Here is a 20,533-nt window from a genome sequence, read left to right as displayed (position 1 = left end):
GAGAAAAATCCCCTGGTTCCTGCATTTCTTTGTGTGAGGGAGTAAAATCCATAAAATATTGAGCAGGGCAGAAGTTCCATTTAAAAAAAAAAAGGAGTGATTCAAAAATATCAAAACATGTTACTTCAATAAGATTGAAACATTCCTCCTGATGAATGTTTAAAGTAAAATCACTTCCACATTAGAATAATAAAAGTCAAAACTAAACAAGAACATCCAAACCAAGTGTTTTGACATTATTGAAAGGAAACAAGTTGACATGAATCTTTCACAGCTTTCTCCATCAAATATTATTCATACAAGGGGAAATTTTTTGTCAAAACTGCATTTTCTGAGGGAAAAATGTAGCAGCAGGAATTTTGCAGAGCTCTTTGTGATGTTTGGCTGAGGGTGGTGGGTGGGAAATTGGGTGAGGAATGAGAAAAAAAACTCCCTCACACCTCCCCAAATCCAGGATGCTCCTCCCTGGGAATTCCTGTTCTTGCCTGCATCATTTCTGAAGGAAAATGAGGATTTTTCTGGGGAAAATGAGGATTTTTCTGAGGGGAAAATAAGGATTTTTCTGAGGGGAAAATGAGGATTTTTTTCTGAAGGAAAATGAGGATTTTTCTGAGGGGAAATGAGGATTTTTTTTCTGAGGGAAAATGAAGATTGTTCTGAGGGAAAATGAAGATTTTTTCTGAGGGAAAATGAGGGGTTTTCTGAGGGAAAATGAGGATTTTTGGAGCTGCCAGCAAGTCAAACTCAGTTTTCTGGAAGGGGTAGCCACAGGGTGAAGGATTTTTGAGACTGTGGAAACCCCACAAATCTCATCCCCAGCCAGGAAACACCCAGGAAAATATTTTACCTCACACACAGGTTTTGTACTTAAATGAACTTGCTTAATTAATTAATGCTTATGGTGTCAGGTAGGAATTTAGGGAGGAGGGTGTTTCTGTTGCATTTTAGTTTCTGCCTCCAAGAATGAATGAAAATGATCCCATTTTTATCTCATTCCAGCCCAAAGGATTTTACCTCACACTCAGGATTTTGTACTTAAATGACCTTGGCTTAATTAATTAATTAAAGCTAATGGTGTCAGGTAAGAATATGGAGGAATCAAGACCAGGGTGTTTTTGTTGCATTTTAGTTTCTGCCTCCAAGAATGAATGAAAATTATCCCATTTTTATCTCATTCCAGCCTAAAGGATTTTACCTTACACACAGGATTTTGTACTTAAATGACCTTGGTTTAATTAATTAAAGCTTATGCTGTCAGGTAGGAATTTAGAGGAGGGTGTTTCTGTTGCCTTTTAGTTTTTGCCTCCAAGAATGAATGAAATTGGGTGATTTGTTGGGAAAACTCCTTGCCCTGGAGCTGGTGCCTTCAACATCCATCAGGATATTCCTGCAGAATTCCCAGCCCATTCAACCTTTATTTCTTCTACTGATGAACCTGAGTTTATGCCAAGCAACAGCATAAATGTAAATGAATTTTATAAATTGCTGTGGTAAGAACAGAAACATCACAAAAAACTCCACCAAAAACCAGAACAAAGCCAAATTGTAATTCACTGTCTCATTGTTTTAATAGAAAGCCAGAAGTTCAAATTAAAACCAGATTTATGGGCGCTCCCACACTAATTTAATTTGGATTTCTGCTGGAATTGGGAAGGAGCTGAGTCAGGTCTGAGCCCCCTGCTGCAGGCAGGGGATGATTAAAAGCTGTTTATTGTCAGGGGAGTGCTGAGCAAGGCTTTGGCTGTGGAGAGCTGGAATTCAGCCCCACGGTGCTAAAGAGGCTTAGGAGCTCTGCAGGGCTGGAGGTGGAGATTTCCTCCCCTGCCCTTTCTGCTTTTCATCAAACTTTTTCATCTTACCACAGGAATTGATACAATTGATTTACCTTTATGCTCTTGCTTGGAATAAACTCCAGTTCTTCAGCAGAAGGAATAAGGATTTTATTTTTCTTTTTTTCAAACTTTGCTGGGATGAGCTGCTGCTTCCTGCAGCTCTTTTGCCAATTATCCAGGTGGGAATCCAGCCCTGGATTTATCTTATTTTAGGTTCTGCATCTCCTGCCTCACTGTTTTGTTGGTGTTGGGGTCTCTGAGGAGGCCAAGGGGTTTCCATCCCTGTTGCTCTGCTCTCCCATTAAATTAAATTTAATTTAAATTAAATGAAATTTAATGGCTTGAGTTTGTCACAAAGCAGGAGCCACAGAAGGGCTTTGAGCTCTTTTTGCCAAGGTTCCTGGTGTTTAAGCCTGGCCTAAAGCTCAGGACAGGGTTTAATGCGATGCTGGTCCTAGCAAAGCCAGGCCCAGTGCTGCACCTGCTCTGCTGTTTTTGGGTGGCAGGGAGGGGCAGGAAGGGATTTTTCCTTTTAATTCACCCCCTCCTTGCTGAGTTTCCTCTTTAGATCCTTTTTTATCTCCTTCAGGGAATCCCAGACTGGTTTGGGTTGGAAGAGGCCTTAAAGCCCATCCTGTTCCACCCCAACATGGGGTCAGAACACGCCAACACCCATGACAGCAGCAAACACAAGCTTAGGCCAGACTTGAGCACTCACATTTTGCTGCATTCTGGGAAGATTTTTTTAAAAAATCCCAATATTAACTTTTATTAACCTTGATTTCACCTGAAACAGCCCAGTTTAAAGCAGCTGATACCAGAGACCTGCTGGAACCAGAGATTCCCCATTCCATCCCTTCCCACAGGCACAACCTGTTGCTGAAATTCCCATCTTTTTTCCCAATAAAACACCTGAAATGGCAATGGGACAGCCCTCACTCAGGTTGGATGGGAAAGGAAACTCTTAAGGAAAAAAATAAAAAGAAACAAACCTGCAGAGCTTTGATTTATTTAGAGGAGCTCCCTTTTCTCCCCAGTCCCTGCACCCATTTTGATTTATTTAGAGGAGCTCCCTTTTCTCCCCAATATCTGCACTGATTTTTGATTTATTTAGAGGAGCTCCCTTTTCTCCCCAGTCCCTGCACTGATTTTTGATTTATTTAGAGGAGCTCCCTTTTCTCCCCAGTCCCTGCACTGATTTTTGATTTATTTAGAGGAGCTCCCTTTTCTCCCCAGTCCCTGCACTGATTTTTGATTTATTTAGAGGAGCTCCCTTTTCTCCCCAGTCCCTGCACTGATTTTTGATTTATTTAGAGGAGCTCCCTTTTCTCCCCAGTCCCTGCACTGATTTTTGATTTATTTAGAGGAGCTCCCTTTTCTCCCCAGTCCCTGCACTGATTTTTGATTTATTTAGAGGAGCTCCCTTTTCTCCCCAGTCCCTGCACTGATTTTTGATTTATTTAGAGGAGCTCCCTTTTCTCCCCAGTCCCTGCACTGATTTTTGATTTATTTAGAGGAGCTCCCTTTTCTCCCCAGTCCCTGCACTGATTTTTGATTTATTTAGAGGAGCTCCCTTTTCTCCCCAGTCCCTGCACTCAGCTGGTCCCTGATATTTTGGGAAAAGGGGAATTGGGAGGGAGGAGCCTGGGTTACCTTCGTAGGTGGCTTTGAAGCCCAGCAGGTTGCTGACACTGTCGGTCTGGAACAGGAGCCACATCTGGTGCTGGGTGCTGACAATGAGGTCAGGGACTGTGGTGCCTGTCAGGCTGCAAAAATAAGTAAGAAAAATAAATTAAAATTATATCATATACAAAAATTAGTTAAAATAATAATTATTTAAAATATTATATGTTTATATTAATTATATATTGGTAAATTATACTGTTATTAAATTATATATTATAGTAATAAAATATTGTTAGCATTATAAAATTAATAGTAACAATATGATAATATAAAGACATAATAATATAATATATTAAACTATAATATTATTAAATTATATATTAATTGAAATAAAGTATAGCATAACATAATATTACATAATACAACATAATATAACATAATATAAAATATAATTATAATGATTAATTAATTAATAATTAATATAAATAACAACATATTACATAATTGATAATATGATAATATAATAAAGATATAATAAAAATACATAATATAATGTAAAATATTATATAATTATAAATAATATATAAATATTGTATGATTATAAAAATATAATAGAATACATAATAATAGAATAAAAACAGCCTCAAAGTGGCCTCAGATTCACCACCCTCAAATAAAGGACTCTGCAGGAGAAGGAAATGCCAAACTAATTAAGAATCACCCCAAAAACCTGGGAGATTTTGGAGCCTGGTGAAAATCCTTCCATGTTCAGTCTTGCCCCACCACCCTCAGTGCAATAATTACAATTCCCTGCTGTTGTTGGATCAGATCACCCAGCAGCCAAAGGAATCGTTTCCCTGCTCGCTGAGGCAAACATCAGCAAACAAATCAAATTCCCAGGAGCCAAAGTGAGCCCTGAGTGACTGAATCCCCTGAACTGCCCTCGCAGCAGTTTGCAGGGGCACAGAAAATGACTTTCCATCCGTTCCCTGCTCCATTGCTGCACTGAGAGAAGTTTCTAGGAAAGGAAAAAAAGCACACAGAGTGTCGGAATCCAGAACACTCCTCTGGCTGCCCTGGGTCGTTCCAGACACTGGCAGGGGGCACAGAGACCTTGGCACGGAGTCACAAACACCTGAGCCTTTGATTTTAGCCCATGGAAACAATTACCAACTTTGTGAAGATTTAAAAGCCACAAGAGTTTGAGTAGAATGATAGTGAATTTATCACAGGGTGAATATGTAGAATTTTAAAGTTTTTAGAATGGGGGTTCAAGAGGCAAGATGGAGGAATCTGGGTGTGATCTGTCCTTCTCCTTCTTCTTCTTGGCCTCAATCTTCTACTGTGATATCGGCACTTTTAGATTGGTTTAAGGTAGAAGCTCACTGTCTAACATAGGTGATAGGTATTGGAAAGTAATTGTAAATAAAGTACACATAGTTCTTAGTATAAAAAGCTAACACCAATCCAAGGGCAGGGACTGCGCCACAACCTGACCTGCCAGACAGATAAGGAAAAATAAACAGCCTTGAGAAGGAGAACCAAGGAATCCTGACTTCTTCTTGGGTCTCAGGGTGGGGAAAAAGAGACTTTCCAACACCTTGGGGTCATCTCAACAGCAGAGACCTCATCACCAGCAGGAGCCCCAAATGGGCTGAAAACCCTGTGAGCCTTTGAGAATCCAAACGTGCTGAACACCCCTGAGAATCCAAACGTGCAGAACACCCCTGAGCCCCTGAGAAGTGCCACTAATCCCAGCAGGATCAGGGCTCTGCCTTCCCCTCAGCATCCTCCCAGGAGGGCTGAGATTGAGGGAAATATCATTGGTATCTCCCCCTATTAACGAGGCTCATTCAGCCTCTGGGATTAATCACCTCAGCACAGCTACAGAGCTTTATCCCCCACACCCACAGGAGCATCTTTGGCACAGGCAGATGGAGCTCAGCTCCTGCCTCCCTTCCCAGGAGCAGCGTTTGCGTGGGTGGGATGATTATTCCAGGAGCAGGGCTCTTGTGTTGCCTGTGTTTAATGTTGTGATTATCCTGTTTCTGCTCAGGTATTATCTGCGAGAAATTCAGAAATTAACAGCAAGTGGAGAGGGGTGAGAGGTTTTTTTTTTTTTTTTATCTTTTCTGCAGGGTTTAAATAAATCCCAATCGATGTGTTCAGCTCTGGGTTGGGTCTGGCCCCAGCTACAATAGCAGCACTTGAAAGGCTCCTGGATAAAAGTAAACTCAGCAGAAGGGGACAGGGAATTGCTGGAGCAGAGGGATGTGAGGCTGATAAAGGGACAGGAGCCAGGCTGGGAATGTTCAGCCTGGAGAAGGAAAGGTTGAGCGGAGCCCTCACAGCTCCTGTCAGCACCAGGAACTGCAGTGCAGGACAAGGGGGAATGAACTCAAACTGGGAAAAGGGGAGAATTGGGTGGGATTTTGGGAAAAAATTGCTCCTGACAGAGGAGGGATGTGAAGCTGATAAAGGGACAGAAGCCAGGCTGGGGGAGTTGGGAATGTTCAGCCTGGAGAAGGAAAGGTTGAGTGGAGCCCTCACAGCAGCTTCAGGAACTGCAGTGCAGGACAAGGGGGAATGAACTCAAACTGGGAAAAGGGGAGAATTGGGTGAGATTTGGGGGAGAAATTGCTCCTGCCAGAGGAGGGATGTGATCCAGGTTGGGAGAGTTGGGAATGCTCAGCCTGGAGAAGGAAAGATCAGTGGAGCCCTCACAGCAGCTTCAGGAACTGCAGTGCCAGGACAAGGGGGAAGGGATTCAAAGTGGAAAAGGGGAGAATTGGGTGGGATTTGGGGGAGAAATTGCTCCTGCCAGAGGAGGGATGTGAGGCTCACAAAGGGACAGGATCCAGGCTGGGAATGTTCAGCCTGGAGAAGGGAAAGTTGAGTGGAGCCTCCTCAGCATCCTGGGAGCTGCAGGAGAACTGGAGAGGGACTCAGCACCAGGAACTGCAGGGCCAGGACAAATTCTAACTGGAAAAGGGGAGAATTGGGTAGGATTTGGGGAAGAAATTGCTCCTGCCAGAGGAGGGATGCGATCCAAGCTGGGAGAATTGGGAATGTTTAGCCTGGATTAGGGAATGTTGAGTGGAGCCCTCACAGCTCCTGCCAGGAGAGCTGGAGAGGGACTCAGTACCAGAACTGCAGTGCCAGGACAAGGGGGAATGGATTCAAAGTGGAAAATTGGAGAATTGGGTGGGATTTTGGTGTTACAGCGCCTGAGTGGGTCGCTGCTGGTGAGAGAGACGATGAATTTTGTTTCTTGATCAGAAGGCTGGATTTATTGATATATGATATAAAATACATTATGACTATACTAAATAGAATAAAGAGAGAAGTTTGCAGATGCTGCTAAGCTAAGAATAGAAAGAAAGAATCCAAAACAAAGTTGTGCCCAGGGACTCGGTCCCCTGGCTTGCTCTTGTGATTGGCCCTCAATTATAAACATACAAACATGAGCCAATCAAGGTGTCCCTGTTACATTCCACAGCAGCTGATAACAATTGTTTACATTCTTCTTCTGGGGCCCTCAGCTTCCCAGAAAATGCAGAAATCTGAAAGAAAGGATTTCTGTGAAAAAATGTCTGCGACAATTTTGGGGAGGAATTCCTGGCTGTGAGGGTGGGCAGGCCCTGGCATAGGGTGCCCAGAGAAGCTGTGGCTGCCCCTGGATCCCTGGCAGGGCCCAAGGCCAGGCTGGACAGGCTTGGAGCAGCCTGGGACAGTGGAAGGTGTCCCTGTCATGGCTGGATGAGCTTTAAGGTCCTTCTACCCCAAACCATCCCAGGATTCTGTGTCACCCCTCAGTGCAGGTGACATCAACTCCGCTCCCTGCCAGGTTCCAGCTCCTCTCCAGGACAGGGATCTCAGGGAAATGGGGCCTCCCTGGGCATCACAGACCTGTCCTGCCCATCCAGGCCCTGTCCCTGTCCCTCACAGGCCCCAGGGACAGGGACACCATGCCCAGGCTCTGAACCTAGAGTGGTTTTTGTTTTGTTTTTCCTGCAATCACAATCCCAGCCAAGCTCTGCCCCCCCCTCTGCTCTGATTTCCCTGACCTGCAGCAGGATTTTATTGATCTCAGGGTGCTGTTAAATGAAGAAGTGATCTTGTTTTAGTGCCTGTTTTGCATCCCAGAGATGTTCAGGAGTGTTATTGTTGATTCTCAGTTTATTTATTGAAGCAGCAGCCAGGCAGGAATGAGGAACACTCCAAGAGGAAAAAAAACACCAGGAAAAGGAGCTTCAAAGCTTTCTGCATCTTTTGCCACCCCACTTTGAACAAGCTGGGGTGGGGGATTGATTTGAGTCCTTGTTAATTCAGAAAATTAAATTCCTACAGCCTAAAAATCTGTTCTGCTCCCATTTTCATTTGGGAATGAGCCTGGAAAAAATCCTTCCCAGCTCAGTTTGGGGTGGAATTTGCTGCTCTGCATCTCCCCTCAAGTGCATTCCTTGATTGGGAAGGCAGCAGGGCTGAGCTCCTCAACAACCAAGGAAAAAAATTGGAATTATTGCCTTTGACAGGAGTTGCTGCATTTTGATTCTTCCAAAGAAACCTCACTTTGTATCCAGGTATTATTCCTGAATAATCCAGCTAAGAGTGGGCAGAAAACTCTGGGAAAAGTGATCCATGGATTTTCAAGCACATTAATTAGCACTGTGGTCCTCACAACGCTCTCCCATTTCATTACTTTTCAATTCATCCTCCCAGATTATTAAAAATAAAAATATATCCCAGGAAGGATTAGCAGCAGGAATTTACTGAAAACTTCCTGGGAAAAGATTCCAGGCACTGCACTTTGCTCAGTCTCACATATTCCAAATTTGCATCAGCACCACCTGGCCAGGTGCATTCCTGCAGGACAGAATTGGGGAATTGGTAGTCACATATAAAGCACAGAGGGGACAATTTTCTGTCCCCAAAGTAACAGAAAACCACTTAAAAAAACTCTAAAACCCTAAAAGTAAACCTTAAAGCCCTAAAACTGGATCCCTGCATCCCAAGCCCACAACCTCACCTGGCCAGGTGCATTCCCACAGGAGAAAATTGGGGAATTGGTATTCACACGTGAAGCACAGAAAAGAAAATTTTCTGTCCCCAAAGTGACAAAAAACCACTTAAAAAAGCCCTAAAACCACTGGATCCCTGTGTGCCAAGCCCTCAGCTGCACCTGGCCAGGTACATTCCCTCAGGAGAAAATTGGGGTATTGGAACTCACACATTTAGCACAGATGGGACAATTTTCTGCCCCCAAAGTGACAAAAAAACACTTAAAAAAAGCCCTAAACCCACTGGATCCTGGCATATCAAGCCCTCCAGCCTCACCTGGGCAGGTGCATTCTGCTACTCACGCATACAGCACAGAGGGAACAATTTAAGGAAATCCAATTTTCTGTCCCCAAAGTGACAACCAGCCCCAAACCCACCAGATCCCTGCATGCCAAGCCATGCAGGTACAGGTGCATTCCTGCAGGGGGGAATTGGAACTCACACATAAAGCTCAGAGGGGACAATTTTCTGTCCCCAAAGTGACAGAAAACCACTAAAAAAAAAAGCCCCAAAACCACTGGATCCCTGCAGCCCCAGGCCAGGTGCATTTTGGGACTCACACATAAAGCACAGATGGGACAATTTAAGGAAATCCAAATTTCTGTCCCCAAAGTGACAACCAGCCCCAAAACCCACTGGATCCCTGCATCCTAAACCCTCAGCCCCACCTGGCCAGGTGCATTCTGGTACTCTCACATAAAGCACAGATGGGACAATTTAAGGAAATCCAATTTTCTGTCCCAAAAGTGACAACCAGCCCCAAACCCACTGGATCCCTGCATCCTAAACCCTCAGCCCCACCTGGCCAGGTGCATTCCTGCAGGAGAAAACTGGGGAATTGGAATTCACACATACAGCTCAGAGGGGACAATTTTCTGTCCCCAAAGTGACAGAAAACCACCAAAAAAAATATCCCTAGACCCACTGGATTCTGGCATCCCAAGCCCTCAGCCCCACCTGGCCAGGTGCAATCCTGCAGGATGGTACTCACACATAAAGCACAGATAGGACAATTTAAGGAAATCCAATTTTCTGTCCCAAAAGTGACAACCAGCCCCAAACCCACTGGATCCCTGCATCCTAAACCCTCAGCCCCACCTGGCCAGGTGCATTCCTGCAGGAGAGAATTGGTACTGACACCTAGTGCACAGAGGGGACAATTCTCTGTCCCCAAAGTGACAGAAAACCACTGAAAAAAAGCCCTAAACCCACTGGATCCTGGCATATCAAGCCCTCCAGCCTCACCTGGGCAGGTGCATTCTGCCACTCACACACAAAGCACAGAGGGAACAATTTAAGGAAATCCAATTTTCTGTCCCCAAAGTGACAACCAGCCCCAAAACCCACTGGATCCCTGCATCCTAAACCCTCAGCCCCACCTGGCCAGGTGCAATCCCACAAGAGGGAATTGAGGAATTGGTACTCACACATAGAGCACGGATTTCTGGTCTCCGACCTGGCCTCCATCCCCCACTGTCAGGGTGTCGTAGCCTCTCTCCAGCTCGAACTCCTCGAAGGTGAGTTTGATCACCTGCCAAAGACACAATTAACACAATTAATTCATCAATTAACACCAAGCCCTGCTCGTGGATCCCGCAGCAGCTCCCAAGAGCATCGAAATCTCCAAAACATCCCAAAAAGTTGGGTGGTTTTTCTTGGTTTTTTGTTAGGTTTTTTTGGGTTTTTTGGGGTTTTTTTGGTTTTTTTTTTCTCTGAAATCTGGAAATGTAATTAATTTAATTTAATTATTTAATGATTTATATTTATTGATGATTTATATTTATTGATGATTTTTGTTAAAGAGCCAGGGAGCCACCAACACCCCAAACCTGGATCTGCTGAAGTAACAGAACAGCAGCTCATGCAGTTCTAACCTGAAGCTTTACAAGCTTGTATTTATTTACCTATTTTCCTTTTTCTTTTTTTGAACATTGTATTTATTTATCCATTTTCCTGGTTTTTTTGTTATTGTGTTTTTTTGCGTATTTTTGGGTTTTTTTAATATTGTGTTTATTTACCCATTTTATTTATTTACCCATTTTCCTGGTTTGTTTTTTTAAATATTGTGTTTATTTACCCACTTTATTTATTTACCCATTTTCCTGGGTTTTTTTTTAATATTGTATTTATTTATCCATTTTCCTGGTTTGTTTTTTTTAATATTGTATTTATTTACCCATTTCCTGGTTTGTTTTTGTGTTGAATATTGTATTTATTTCCCCATTTCCTGTTTTTTTATTTTTTAAATATTGTATTTATTTACCTATTTTCCTGGGTTTTTTTGCTCTGAAAGTTGGAAATGCAATAATTTAATTAAATTATTTACTGATTTGTTAAAGAGCCAGAGAGCCACAGAACCCCCAAACCTGGAACCGCTAAAGTGACAGCAAAGCCAGGAAAATGGGAAAATGAGATGAAACTCCTGATTCCGAAGTGATTGGAAGTTCAGTCACATTTTGAGGAGAAAAATCCACAATAATTCACTCCAGCGGCTCTAACCTGAAGCTTTCCAAGCTCATTCCTCATTTCCCTGCCCTCAGGGTCCAGAATTTCCCCCTCCTTTTGGGATAAATCATCCCCTTCTCCCTCCATCAGCTTGGACGTGGCTTTTTTTGGGAATAACCCCAGGAGAAACCTCAACCAGCAACATCCATTGTGTCAAAAAAAAGGCCAGAAATAGCTTTTATGCAAATTCCCCAATTATCATATGCATTTCTCAGCTCCCCAGAGATTTCTTTTCCCCACTGTGGTTGGAATTAATTCCCAAAGCACCAGGGCCCAGCTAAAAAAACCCCAGAATATTCCCAAAAGAGGTTTTGATGTCCCCAATCTGCAGTGGAAAAAAATCCCAATTTGTCAGTGAGGAGGCCTCAGCCCTGTGGATGCAAAATTCCCAATTTTGAGGGGAAAATTGTAAATTTGGAGGGGATTTTGGGGCTCAGTGGGTCTCAGGCTCTTTTTTTAACAAATATAGAGCAGAAGACTTGCAAATAATTCCTAAATTCAGCTCCCTGCTTCTTCCAAAGCTCCATGGAGCAGGAGCTGATCAAAAAACCACTGAGACCATGAAAAGATTACAAAAAAAAAAATTACAAAATATTCTTTCCAAGTATTTTATGGGAATTATTGGAAGTAATTCATCCCAAATCCTTCCCTCAGCCAGGAAATGCTGGGATCATCCATGAGGGACAAGCAGGGAGAGCTGTGACCTTCCCAAAGGATTTGGTGCTTTCCTCCCAACCCTCCCTGCTCCAGGAGAGCTTTTCCCAACCTGGAAATTAAAGTTTCTACCATGAAACACCTAAAACCAAAAGAATCCCTTCAAAAAGTGACATTAATTGAATTAATTAAAGCTATTTATCATTTCAAAGGCAATGGGATCTCCTCTTCCAGCTGACAAATTTCCATATTTCTGGGGATGATGGAGCAGAACCTGCGGTTCCTTGGTGGGAAATCCTAAAATTAATGGATTTGACCAATTCCAATCTCCTTTAGGATTTAGGAAAGCAGGGAGAGCTGTGGCCTTCCCACAGGGGTTGCTGATTTTTTCTTCCCTGCTTCAGGAGAGGTTTTCCCTCCCTGTAAACGACACTGAAACACCTAAACCCAAGAAAAATCCCTCAAAACCTGACATTAATTGAATTAATTAAAGCTGTTTATCATTTCAAAGGCAAAGGCAATGGGATCTCCTCTCACAGCTCAAAAATTTCCAAATTTCAGTGCAGGATGGAGCAGAACCTGCAGTTCCTTGTGCTGTGGAATCTCTGATCCAAGCTGGGAAATCTTAAAATTAATGCATTTGACCAATTCCAATCTCCTTTAAGATTTAGGAAAGCAGGGAGAGCTGTGGACTTCCCAAAGGATTTGGTGCTTTTCTTCCTTGCTTTAGGTTTTCCCTCCCTGTAAACGACACTGAAACACCCAAACACCTCAAAAAATCCTTCAAAAATTGACATTAATTGAATTAATTAAAGCTATTTATCATTTCAAAGGCAAAGGGATCTCCTCTCACAGCTGACAAATTTCCGTATTTCTGTGGATGACAGAGCAGAACCTGCAGTTCCTTGTTGGGAAATCTGAAAATGGATGGATTTGACCAATTCCAATCTCATTTATGTACAGGTATGACAGCCCTGGCCTGGGAATGATCAATCCCTGTCCATTTTCCCCTGGCAATGGGAATTGTTTGGTGCCCTCACAGCTTTTTCCAGTCTCACCCCATTACAAGGAGAGCCAGGGCTCATATTTAAATTTAAACCAGTGCAAAAATGTCAATAAATTCACAATGCTGCATAAATAGCATGAGATAGACCCAAACCTCACTCCTCTGCCCTTGGGGGCTGAAATCCTGCTGGATAAAGGGGAAAAAATTGGGAAAAATCAGCATTCCTGGCACAGCCTCCCTGCCCCGATGAGCTGGGCACCTCCCCACACCAGATATCAAAGGGGCTTCGATTGCAAATAATTACACTCACTTTTAATTACAACCCTGAACTAAACGAGCCTTCAGCAGGGAGGGAAGGGCAGGGATTTCAGGACAGCTGGGAAAACACAGGGAAGAGTGTGTGGGGACAGAAACTGAGCCTGGGGGGCTGAAAAAACCCCGAATGTGAGAGCGAGGAGGGGCTGGAAAAGGTTTCCCTCTGGATCCCAAAGTGGAAAGGGCTTGGAGCAACCTGGGATAGTGGAGGGGTCTGGATGTGTTTAAAGTGTCTGGATGTGTTTGAAAGTGTCTGGATGAGTTTGGATGTGTCTGGAAGTATCTGCATGAGTTTGGAAGCGTCTGGATGAGTTTGGAAATGTCTGGGTGAGTCTGAACATGTCTGGAAGTATCTGGATGAGTTTGGAAGTGTCTGGATGTGTTTGGATGAGTCTGGATGTGTCAGGAATTGTCTGCATTTGTTTGGATGTATCTCGATGTGCATGGGTATGTTTGGAGGTGTCTGGATTTGTCTGGATGTTCCTGGATGTCCTTGGATGTGTCTGGAAGTATTTGGAAGCATCTGGATGTGTCTGGATCTGTTTGGAAGTGTCTGGATGTCTCTGGATGTTTTGGAAGTGTTTGGATGGGCCTGGAGGTGTCTGGAATTGTTTGGACGTGTCTGGAATTGTCTGGAAGCACAGCTACCTTTCAGGGGTTGTGGAGGGTGATGAGGTGACCCCTGAGTGTCCCTTTGTCCAGGCTGAGCTCCCTCAGTGGTTCCTCAAAGGGTTTGTGTTCCCCAGCTCAAGAATCCCAACATCCCTCCCAAACTGAGGGCCCAGAAGCACAAGCACCTCTCAGGAAGGTGATGAGGGCACCCCTAAGCCTCCTTTTGTCCAGGACAAACACCCCCAACTCCCTCCGGGGTTCCTCACAGGGTTTGTGCTCCCAGCCCCTCTGATCAGCTCAAGAGTCCCAAAATCCTCCCAAACTGAGAGTCCAGAAGCACAGGCACCTTTCAGGAGCTGCAGAGAGTGATGAGGGCACCCCTGAGCCTCCTTTTGTCCCTCAGTGGTTCCTCACAGGGTTTGTGTTCCCAGCCTCTCTGGATGAGCTCCCAATGTCCTTTGCAAGCTGAGGGCCCAGAAGCAAGGGAACCTTTCAGGGCTGTGGAGGGTGATGAGGTGACCCCTCTGAGGGTTTCTGAACCCCTCTGGATGAGCTCAAGAGTCCCAACATCCTTCCCAAACTGAGGGCCCAGAAGCACAGCCACCTTTCAGGAGCTTTGGAGGGTGATGAGGTCACCCCTGAGTCTCCTTCTGTCCAGGCCAGCTCCCTCAGTGGCTCCTCACTCAGGGGTTGTGGAGGGTGATGAGGTGACCCCCGAGTGTCCATCTGTCCAGGCCAAGCCCCCCAGTTCCCTCAGTGGCTCCTCACTCAGGGGTTGTGGAGGGTGATGAGGTGACCTCCAAGTGTCCATCTGTCCAGGCCAAGCCCCCCAGTTCCCTCAGTGGTTCCTCACTCAGGGGTTGTTCAGGGTGACGAGGTGACCGCCGAGTGTCCATCTGTCCAGGCCAAGCCCCCCAGTTCCCTCAGTGGTTCCTCACTCAGGGGTTGTTCAGGGTGACGAGGTGACCCTCGAGTGTCCATCTGTCCAGGCCAAGCCCCCCAGTTCCCTCAGTGGCTCCTCACTCAGGGGTTGTGGAGGGTGATGAGGTGACCCCCAAGTGTCCATCTGTCCAGGCCAAGCCCCCCAGCTCCCTCAGTGGTTCCTCACTCAGGGGTTGTTCAGGGTGACGAGGTGACCGCCGAGTGTCCATCTGTCCAGGCCAAGCCCCCCAGCACCCTCAGTGCTTCCTCACTCAGGGGTTGTGCAGGGTGACGAGGTGACCCCCGAGTGTCCATCTGTCCAGGCCAAGCCCCCCAGCTCCCTCAGTGCTTCCTCACTCAGGGGTTGTGCAGGGTGACGAGGTGACCCCTGAGTGTCCGTCTGTCCAGCCAAGCCCCCCAGCTCACCTTGGCGGGGTTGAGGGCGGTGATGACCCACACGCAGTAGGCGTTGTTGTCGTACTGCACGGGGTAGTTGGGGGACGTGATGACGCCGCTGGGCCCGCGCAGGTACGTGTCACACATCCTGGCTGGGGACACAAACGGGGACACTCAGCGCTGCTGGGGGGGCAGGAGGAGGGATGAGCTTGGGATGGAGGTGGGAGGAGGTGGAAAAGGGAAGAGGGGGGAAAAAATGGAGAAGTTGGTGTTTTCACGGCCTACACTGCTCCTTTTTTACACCCGGGTGGTGAAAATGAGGGGTTTCTCTGTGAGGAGTGGGGCCATCAACCCTTGATCCCAAAAACCCCTGATCCCATCAAACCTTGACCCCATCAATCACTGATCTCATCAAACCCCGATCCCATCAATCACTGACCCCACCAAGCCCCAATCCTAATAGTCCCTGATCCCATCAAACCCTGATCCTATAAAACCTCTGATCCCATCAATGCCTGATGCCAACAATCTCTAATCCCATCAACCTCTGATCCCAACAAACCCTGATTTCACCCAAACCTGATCCCAACAATCCGTGATCCCAACAACCTCTGATCCCATAAAATCCTGATCCCATCAATCCCTGATCTCACCCAAACCTGATCCCATCAATGCCTGATGCCATCAAACCCTGATCCCATCAAACCCAGATCCCAACAACCCTGTCTCACCCAAATCTAATCCCAACAACCTCCGATCCCATCAACCTCTGATCCCATCAAACCTAATTCCCCAACAATCCATGATCCCAACAACCCCAAACCCATAAAACCCTGATGCCAGCAACTCCTGAACCAACCCAAACCTGATCCAAATAATTCCTGATCTGAACAAACCCTGATCCCAAAAACCCCTGATCCCAGCAAACCCTGATCTCACCCAAACCTGATCCCAACAACTCCTGATCATACCCAAATATGATCCCAATAAACCCCAATCCCATCAACCCATGATCCCAACAAACCCTGATCCCACCAAACCCCAATTCCATCAATCCTTGTTCCCACTTCCCCTCAGACCAACACCCAACTCTCTATGCTCACATTGATTTATTTCCTTTTTTCCCCTCACAAAAACCCTTCCCCATCCAGGCCAGGAATGACACAACTCCTTCCTGATGTTCCCAAAAAACCCCATTCCCTTTCTTCCTGCACATCAAACCCCCAAAACACTGCACAGCCAGGATTTATTAGGTCATTATTAAGTATTTATCAGCTGGTTTCCTTCTGTGGGCTCAGAACTAAGGTGGCAACTCAGCTCTGCATCTTCAAAACACCTCAGGTAAAGGAAAAACTGGAAAAAGTGCTTAAGCAGGGAAAATTTTGCCTGTGGAATGCCTTTGATGTAATATTTAGCTGAAATATTCCACAAAAAAAAGGTGGGGAAAAACATCCTGGTTCTGGAAATAGCCTCTGCTGTGATAGAGCCTCAAAATTAATTTATTGTTGAAGTTTATTTATTTATTTAAATGTATTATTTAATTTTGGAGATGTATTTGCATTTTTGGAGTCTGCAAAGGTTTTTTTTCTTTGTAAAATACAGAAAATCATCTCCTGGCCAAGCTGTGGGAAGAGAACTTTCCCCCAAAGTTTTCTCACTGGAGATTAAAAAATTATTGAAGCCCAAGGGGTTAAAATCTGTGACTGACTGGAGAATTTGAGAGAAACACAATTTTAAAAAATGGCACAAACTGGGAGAAAAATTGGCAGAAAGCTGAAATAAAATTGAAACTTTTTAAATAGAAAAAAAACCCCCAAAATATGAAAGTCAGCAGCTAAAAAAATTAAGTTGATTCACAGAAACAGAATAATGCTGGCAAATCCTTTCTTATCTCTTGTGGGAGGACACCATAAATTTCCTTTACAGTGTCACATATTTATGCCAAATATCCTCTTACACTGATTCAATTTATTCCAGGCTTGTTTCAAGAATTACATGGGATTCCAAAGCCTTGAAAAAATCTGCAGATGAAATTAAAGAAAAAAAGAACCGGGGGAAAAAAAACCCTATTTATGATTTTAAGAGCTTTAAAGGGATTCAATTAAAAATATTACAAGTTGTTCTTTATTAGCATTACAAATATCACAATGTGACATTTCGGAGAGGGAATGAAAACAAAATGGCCAAGGGCAAAATGGGAAAAATGAGAAAAAAATTCCATTCCCTGATGGCTCATGGCACAGGATGAGGCTCCCGGGGAAGCACAGCCCCAAAATTCCACATTTCCAGTTAAAAATCTCCCTCCAGCTCTGCTTTTCCAGGTTTTATTCCTGTCTTTCCTCTTACAGGAGAAGGAGGAGAGGGGAGAAAACACCTGGGATGAGGAGAGGGGTGATCCTGCTCAGGTTTGACATTCCTGAATTAAAAGAATGTTCTGGAGAGAGAGAAAGGAAGGGATTTAGGGATATTCATGGAGGAGTCTGTGAGGGGAAAAGGAGGTGCAGAAACAGGGGCTGAAAAAACCTTTAAAGTGAGGGTGAGAAGGCCCTAAGGAAGATTTCCCAGAGAAATTTGGATGCCCCATCCTTGGAAGTGTCCAAGGCCAGCCTGGGATGGGGAAGGTCTCCCTACCCATGGAACAACATTTTCCTTAAGGTTCCTCCCAACCCAAACCCCTCTGGGACTCTGACCTGGCCAAGGAATGACCTGAGGGCAGGATGGGTGAGAAATGGACAGGAAGGAGCTGGGAATTCCCAAAAATCCCCATATCCAGCCAAACTGAGCCCCTCAGATTCCCTCTAAATTCCTGGGAATGTCCAAGGCCAGCATGGAGGGACAGTGGAAGGAGCAGGATTGTCCAACCCAAACCATTCTGGGATTATTCGACCTGAGGGGAGGATGGGTATGGAAAAGGGACAGGAAGGAGCTGGGAATTCCTACAAATCCCAAAATCCAGCCAAGATGAGCTCCCTCAGACTCCCCCTGAATCCCTGGGAGTGTCCAAGACAAGTGGAATGAGCAGGATGGTCCTCAATATCCCTCCAACCCAAACCATTCTGAGATTCGACCCGAGGGCAGGATGGATGATGGAAAAGGGACAGGAAGGAACTAGAATACCTAAAAATCCCAAAATTCAGCCAGACTCCCCCTGGATCCCTGGGAGTGTCCAAGGCCAGCTTGGAGGAACAGTGGAAGGAGCAGGATGGTCCTCAATGTCCCTCCAACCCAAACCATTCTGAGATTCGACCCAAGGGCAGGATGGGTGATGGAAAAGGGACAGGAAGGAGCTGGGAATTCCCAAAAATCCCCAAATCCAGCCAGGCAGAGCCCTCACCTCTGCAGACAGGCCGGTGGTCGCTCCAGGCCACAATGATGTCGCTGACTCTCTTGCAGGTGATGCTCTTGGAGCCCTGCAGGTCGTAGCCCTCGTTGCAGGAGAACTGGATGCTGGAGCCCAGCCTGGAGAGGGGACACAGGGGACATCAGCCTGCTCCTGCACCCCAGGATTTGGGGCCAGGGCCATCCCCTGGCCCTGCAGCCAGCAGGAAGGGAGGAGGGACCAGCTCTGCCTCCCTTCTGCTGTGTCTGCCCCAGATGCTGATGCCCAAATCCCAAATTTTAGTGACATTTCAGTGGGAATTTCATCCTGGGAGAGGACGTGCTCAGCGGACATTCTCATAAAGTGAAATAAAATTCTTTATCAACTGCTGAGAGTTCTGCTCTTTGTTCTGTGGTTTGGATTCTGAGCTTTGTTCACTGGGGTAACACAATCAGCAGCTGGGAATTCATCCCGTGGAATTTAGGGACTTTATGGGATTCCCTTTCTTCTGCCCTCTCTCCTTTGCTGGGTTTGAGGAGAATTTGACAGACTGGGATTTGATTGAGAGGCACTTTCCATGAGCAAAACAGCTCCTGGAATCCCAAATTTTAGTGACATTTCAGTGGGAATTTCACCCACAGCTCTGAGAGAGGACACATTCAGAATTCTCATAAAATGAAATAAAAATCTTTATCAACTGCTGAGAGTTCTGCTCTTTGTTCGGTGGTTTGGATTCTGAACTTTGTTCACTGGAGTAACACCATCAGCAGCTGGGAATTCATCCCATGGAATTTAGGGACTGTTGGGATTCCCTTTCCTCTGCTTGGACTTGAGGAGGATTTGACAGTCTGGGATTTGATTGAGAGACACTTTTCATGAGCAAAACAGCCCTGGGCAGCAGAATCAGATGAAATATTGATTCCCCATGGCCACCAACAGCTGGGGCATCCCTGCAAAGCAAAACTGGGAACTGGAAAGGAACAACAGCTCTGGTTTAAACTTCCTAAGCCCCAATTAGCTGGCACCACACAGGCTCAGTGACAAGGAACCTCAGCCACCTCAAATTCTCTAAGGGCAGGGCCATGCTGGGGTTTGAGCTAATTTGAAAAGTGATTTCTTTCTTTTGGCCGTTTCAGTTTTTCCAGGGGAGGGATGACAGCACAAAACCTGGATTGGGAAAGGATAAAAACACTCCAAGACATCTTTGTGGAACAGCACACACAGGAAGGGTTTTACACACGTGTTCCCCAAAACTGGGCAGGATTTTGGGAGGGGGACAAAGCAAACAGAGCCCCCCCACACCAGGAGCACACCCAGGAGCTCATGCACAGAACACACAGAAAATATTCTTACCTAAAATCGTTGCCTATCCTTTTACCTCTCTCGGGAATCCCAGGGTCTGGACACAAATTATGTCCCTGGGACACACCAACCTGAGTTACTACAAAGCAAAAAAACAGCACATACAGACACAGAATAGCAAAAGGAACAATTCTTTCAGCAGCTGGCTTGGTGGATGTGGCGAGAAAAATGGCAACTGGAAGCTCAGAAACCTCAATGTTTTATTCCACAAAAACAACAGCTTTGGAAACAAATATCCTGCTCAGTTTACACACCTGAGTGTTTTCTAGGAAATGCCAGCTAGGGACACAGTTTCCCCTCCATTCCACTACAGAAATACCTCTGGATAAGTTGATTTTTGGGTATTTTTTTCCATTCTGCTAAATGACACCAATCACAGAGCCTGTTTGTTATGATTAAAGCCCCACCTGCCACCCTCCAAGGTGACCTCAGAGCCCTCAAAAACCCAGCCCAGTGTGCCAGGGAAAGAAAACAACTCCATGGAAAGGCAGGGAGTGATCCCAGGAGGGAAAAACCAAGCACAGAACGAGAGGGAGAAAGGAGAGGGGGATGCAAGTCGAGGGTTTGAAAGCCAAGTCATTTAGTTGGAACATGGAGAAAAATTTATGGAGCAACCTGGATGCCAACAAACATGAAATCCATGGGGTGGTGGCCAGCACTGCAGAAAGCTCCCAGCTCCACCCTCCCCATTTCCAGCCCTCTCACGGCACAAAGGAGGGTTCAGGGTAGGGGAACCTGGGGGTCCCTCAGCCCTGGCACAATCCTGATTTCCAGGCTGAATTCCAGCACAGCAATAAAGGACAAAAGGGGGATTTTGCCACAGGAGCTCGATGGGATTTGGTTTTCTTCTCATCCAAACCTACAGCATGTTTCTCAGCCAAAAAAACTCCATTCCCTGATGGCTCATCGCACAGGATGACGCTC

General features: G+C 45.5%; 1 protein-coding gene across 1 annotated transcript in view; it reads right to left on the bottom strand.

Moving 5' to 3' along the window:
• The window catches only part of LOC128948763 (CUB and sushi domain-containing protein 2-like), a gene marked incomplete at its 3' end in the record, with an annotated part of 56,266 nt that overhangs the window by 21,405 nt on the left and 14,328 nt on the right, over window positions 1–20,533 (bottom strand). The window contains exons 4-8 of the mRNA XM_054293527.1: window positions 19,601–19,688; window positions 18,263–18,387; window positions 14,959–15,080; window positions 9,947–10,050; window positions 3,486–3,598 (exon numbers count right to left, since the gene is read on the bottom strand). Of these exons, the coding sequence (XP_054149502.1) occupies window positions 3,486–3,598; window positions 9,947–10,050; window positions 14,959–15,080; window positions 18,263–18,387; window positions 19,601–19,688 (552 nt within the window). The remainder of the gene's footprint in view (window positions 1–3,485; window positions 3,599–9,946; window positions 10,051–14,958; window positions 15,081–18,262; window positions 18,388–19,600; window positions 19,689–20,533) is intronic.

Source organism: Melozone crissalis, unplaced genomic scaffold (genome assembly GCF_028551555.1).
Source record: "Melozone crissalis strain CALT ecotype California unplaced genomic scaffold, PUWL_Pcris_2 ptg000156l_1, whole genome shotgun sequence".
In the NCBI taxonomy this organism is placed as follows: Eukaryota; Metazoa; Chordata; class Aves; order Passeriformes; family Passerellidae; genus Melozone; species Melozone crissalis.
The sequence above is the reverse complement of the archived record's forward strand: the minus strand, read 5'-3'. Positions and strand labels throughout refer to the sequence as shown.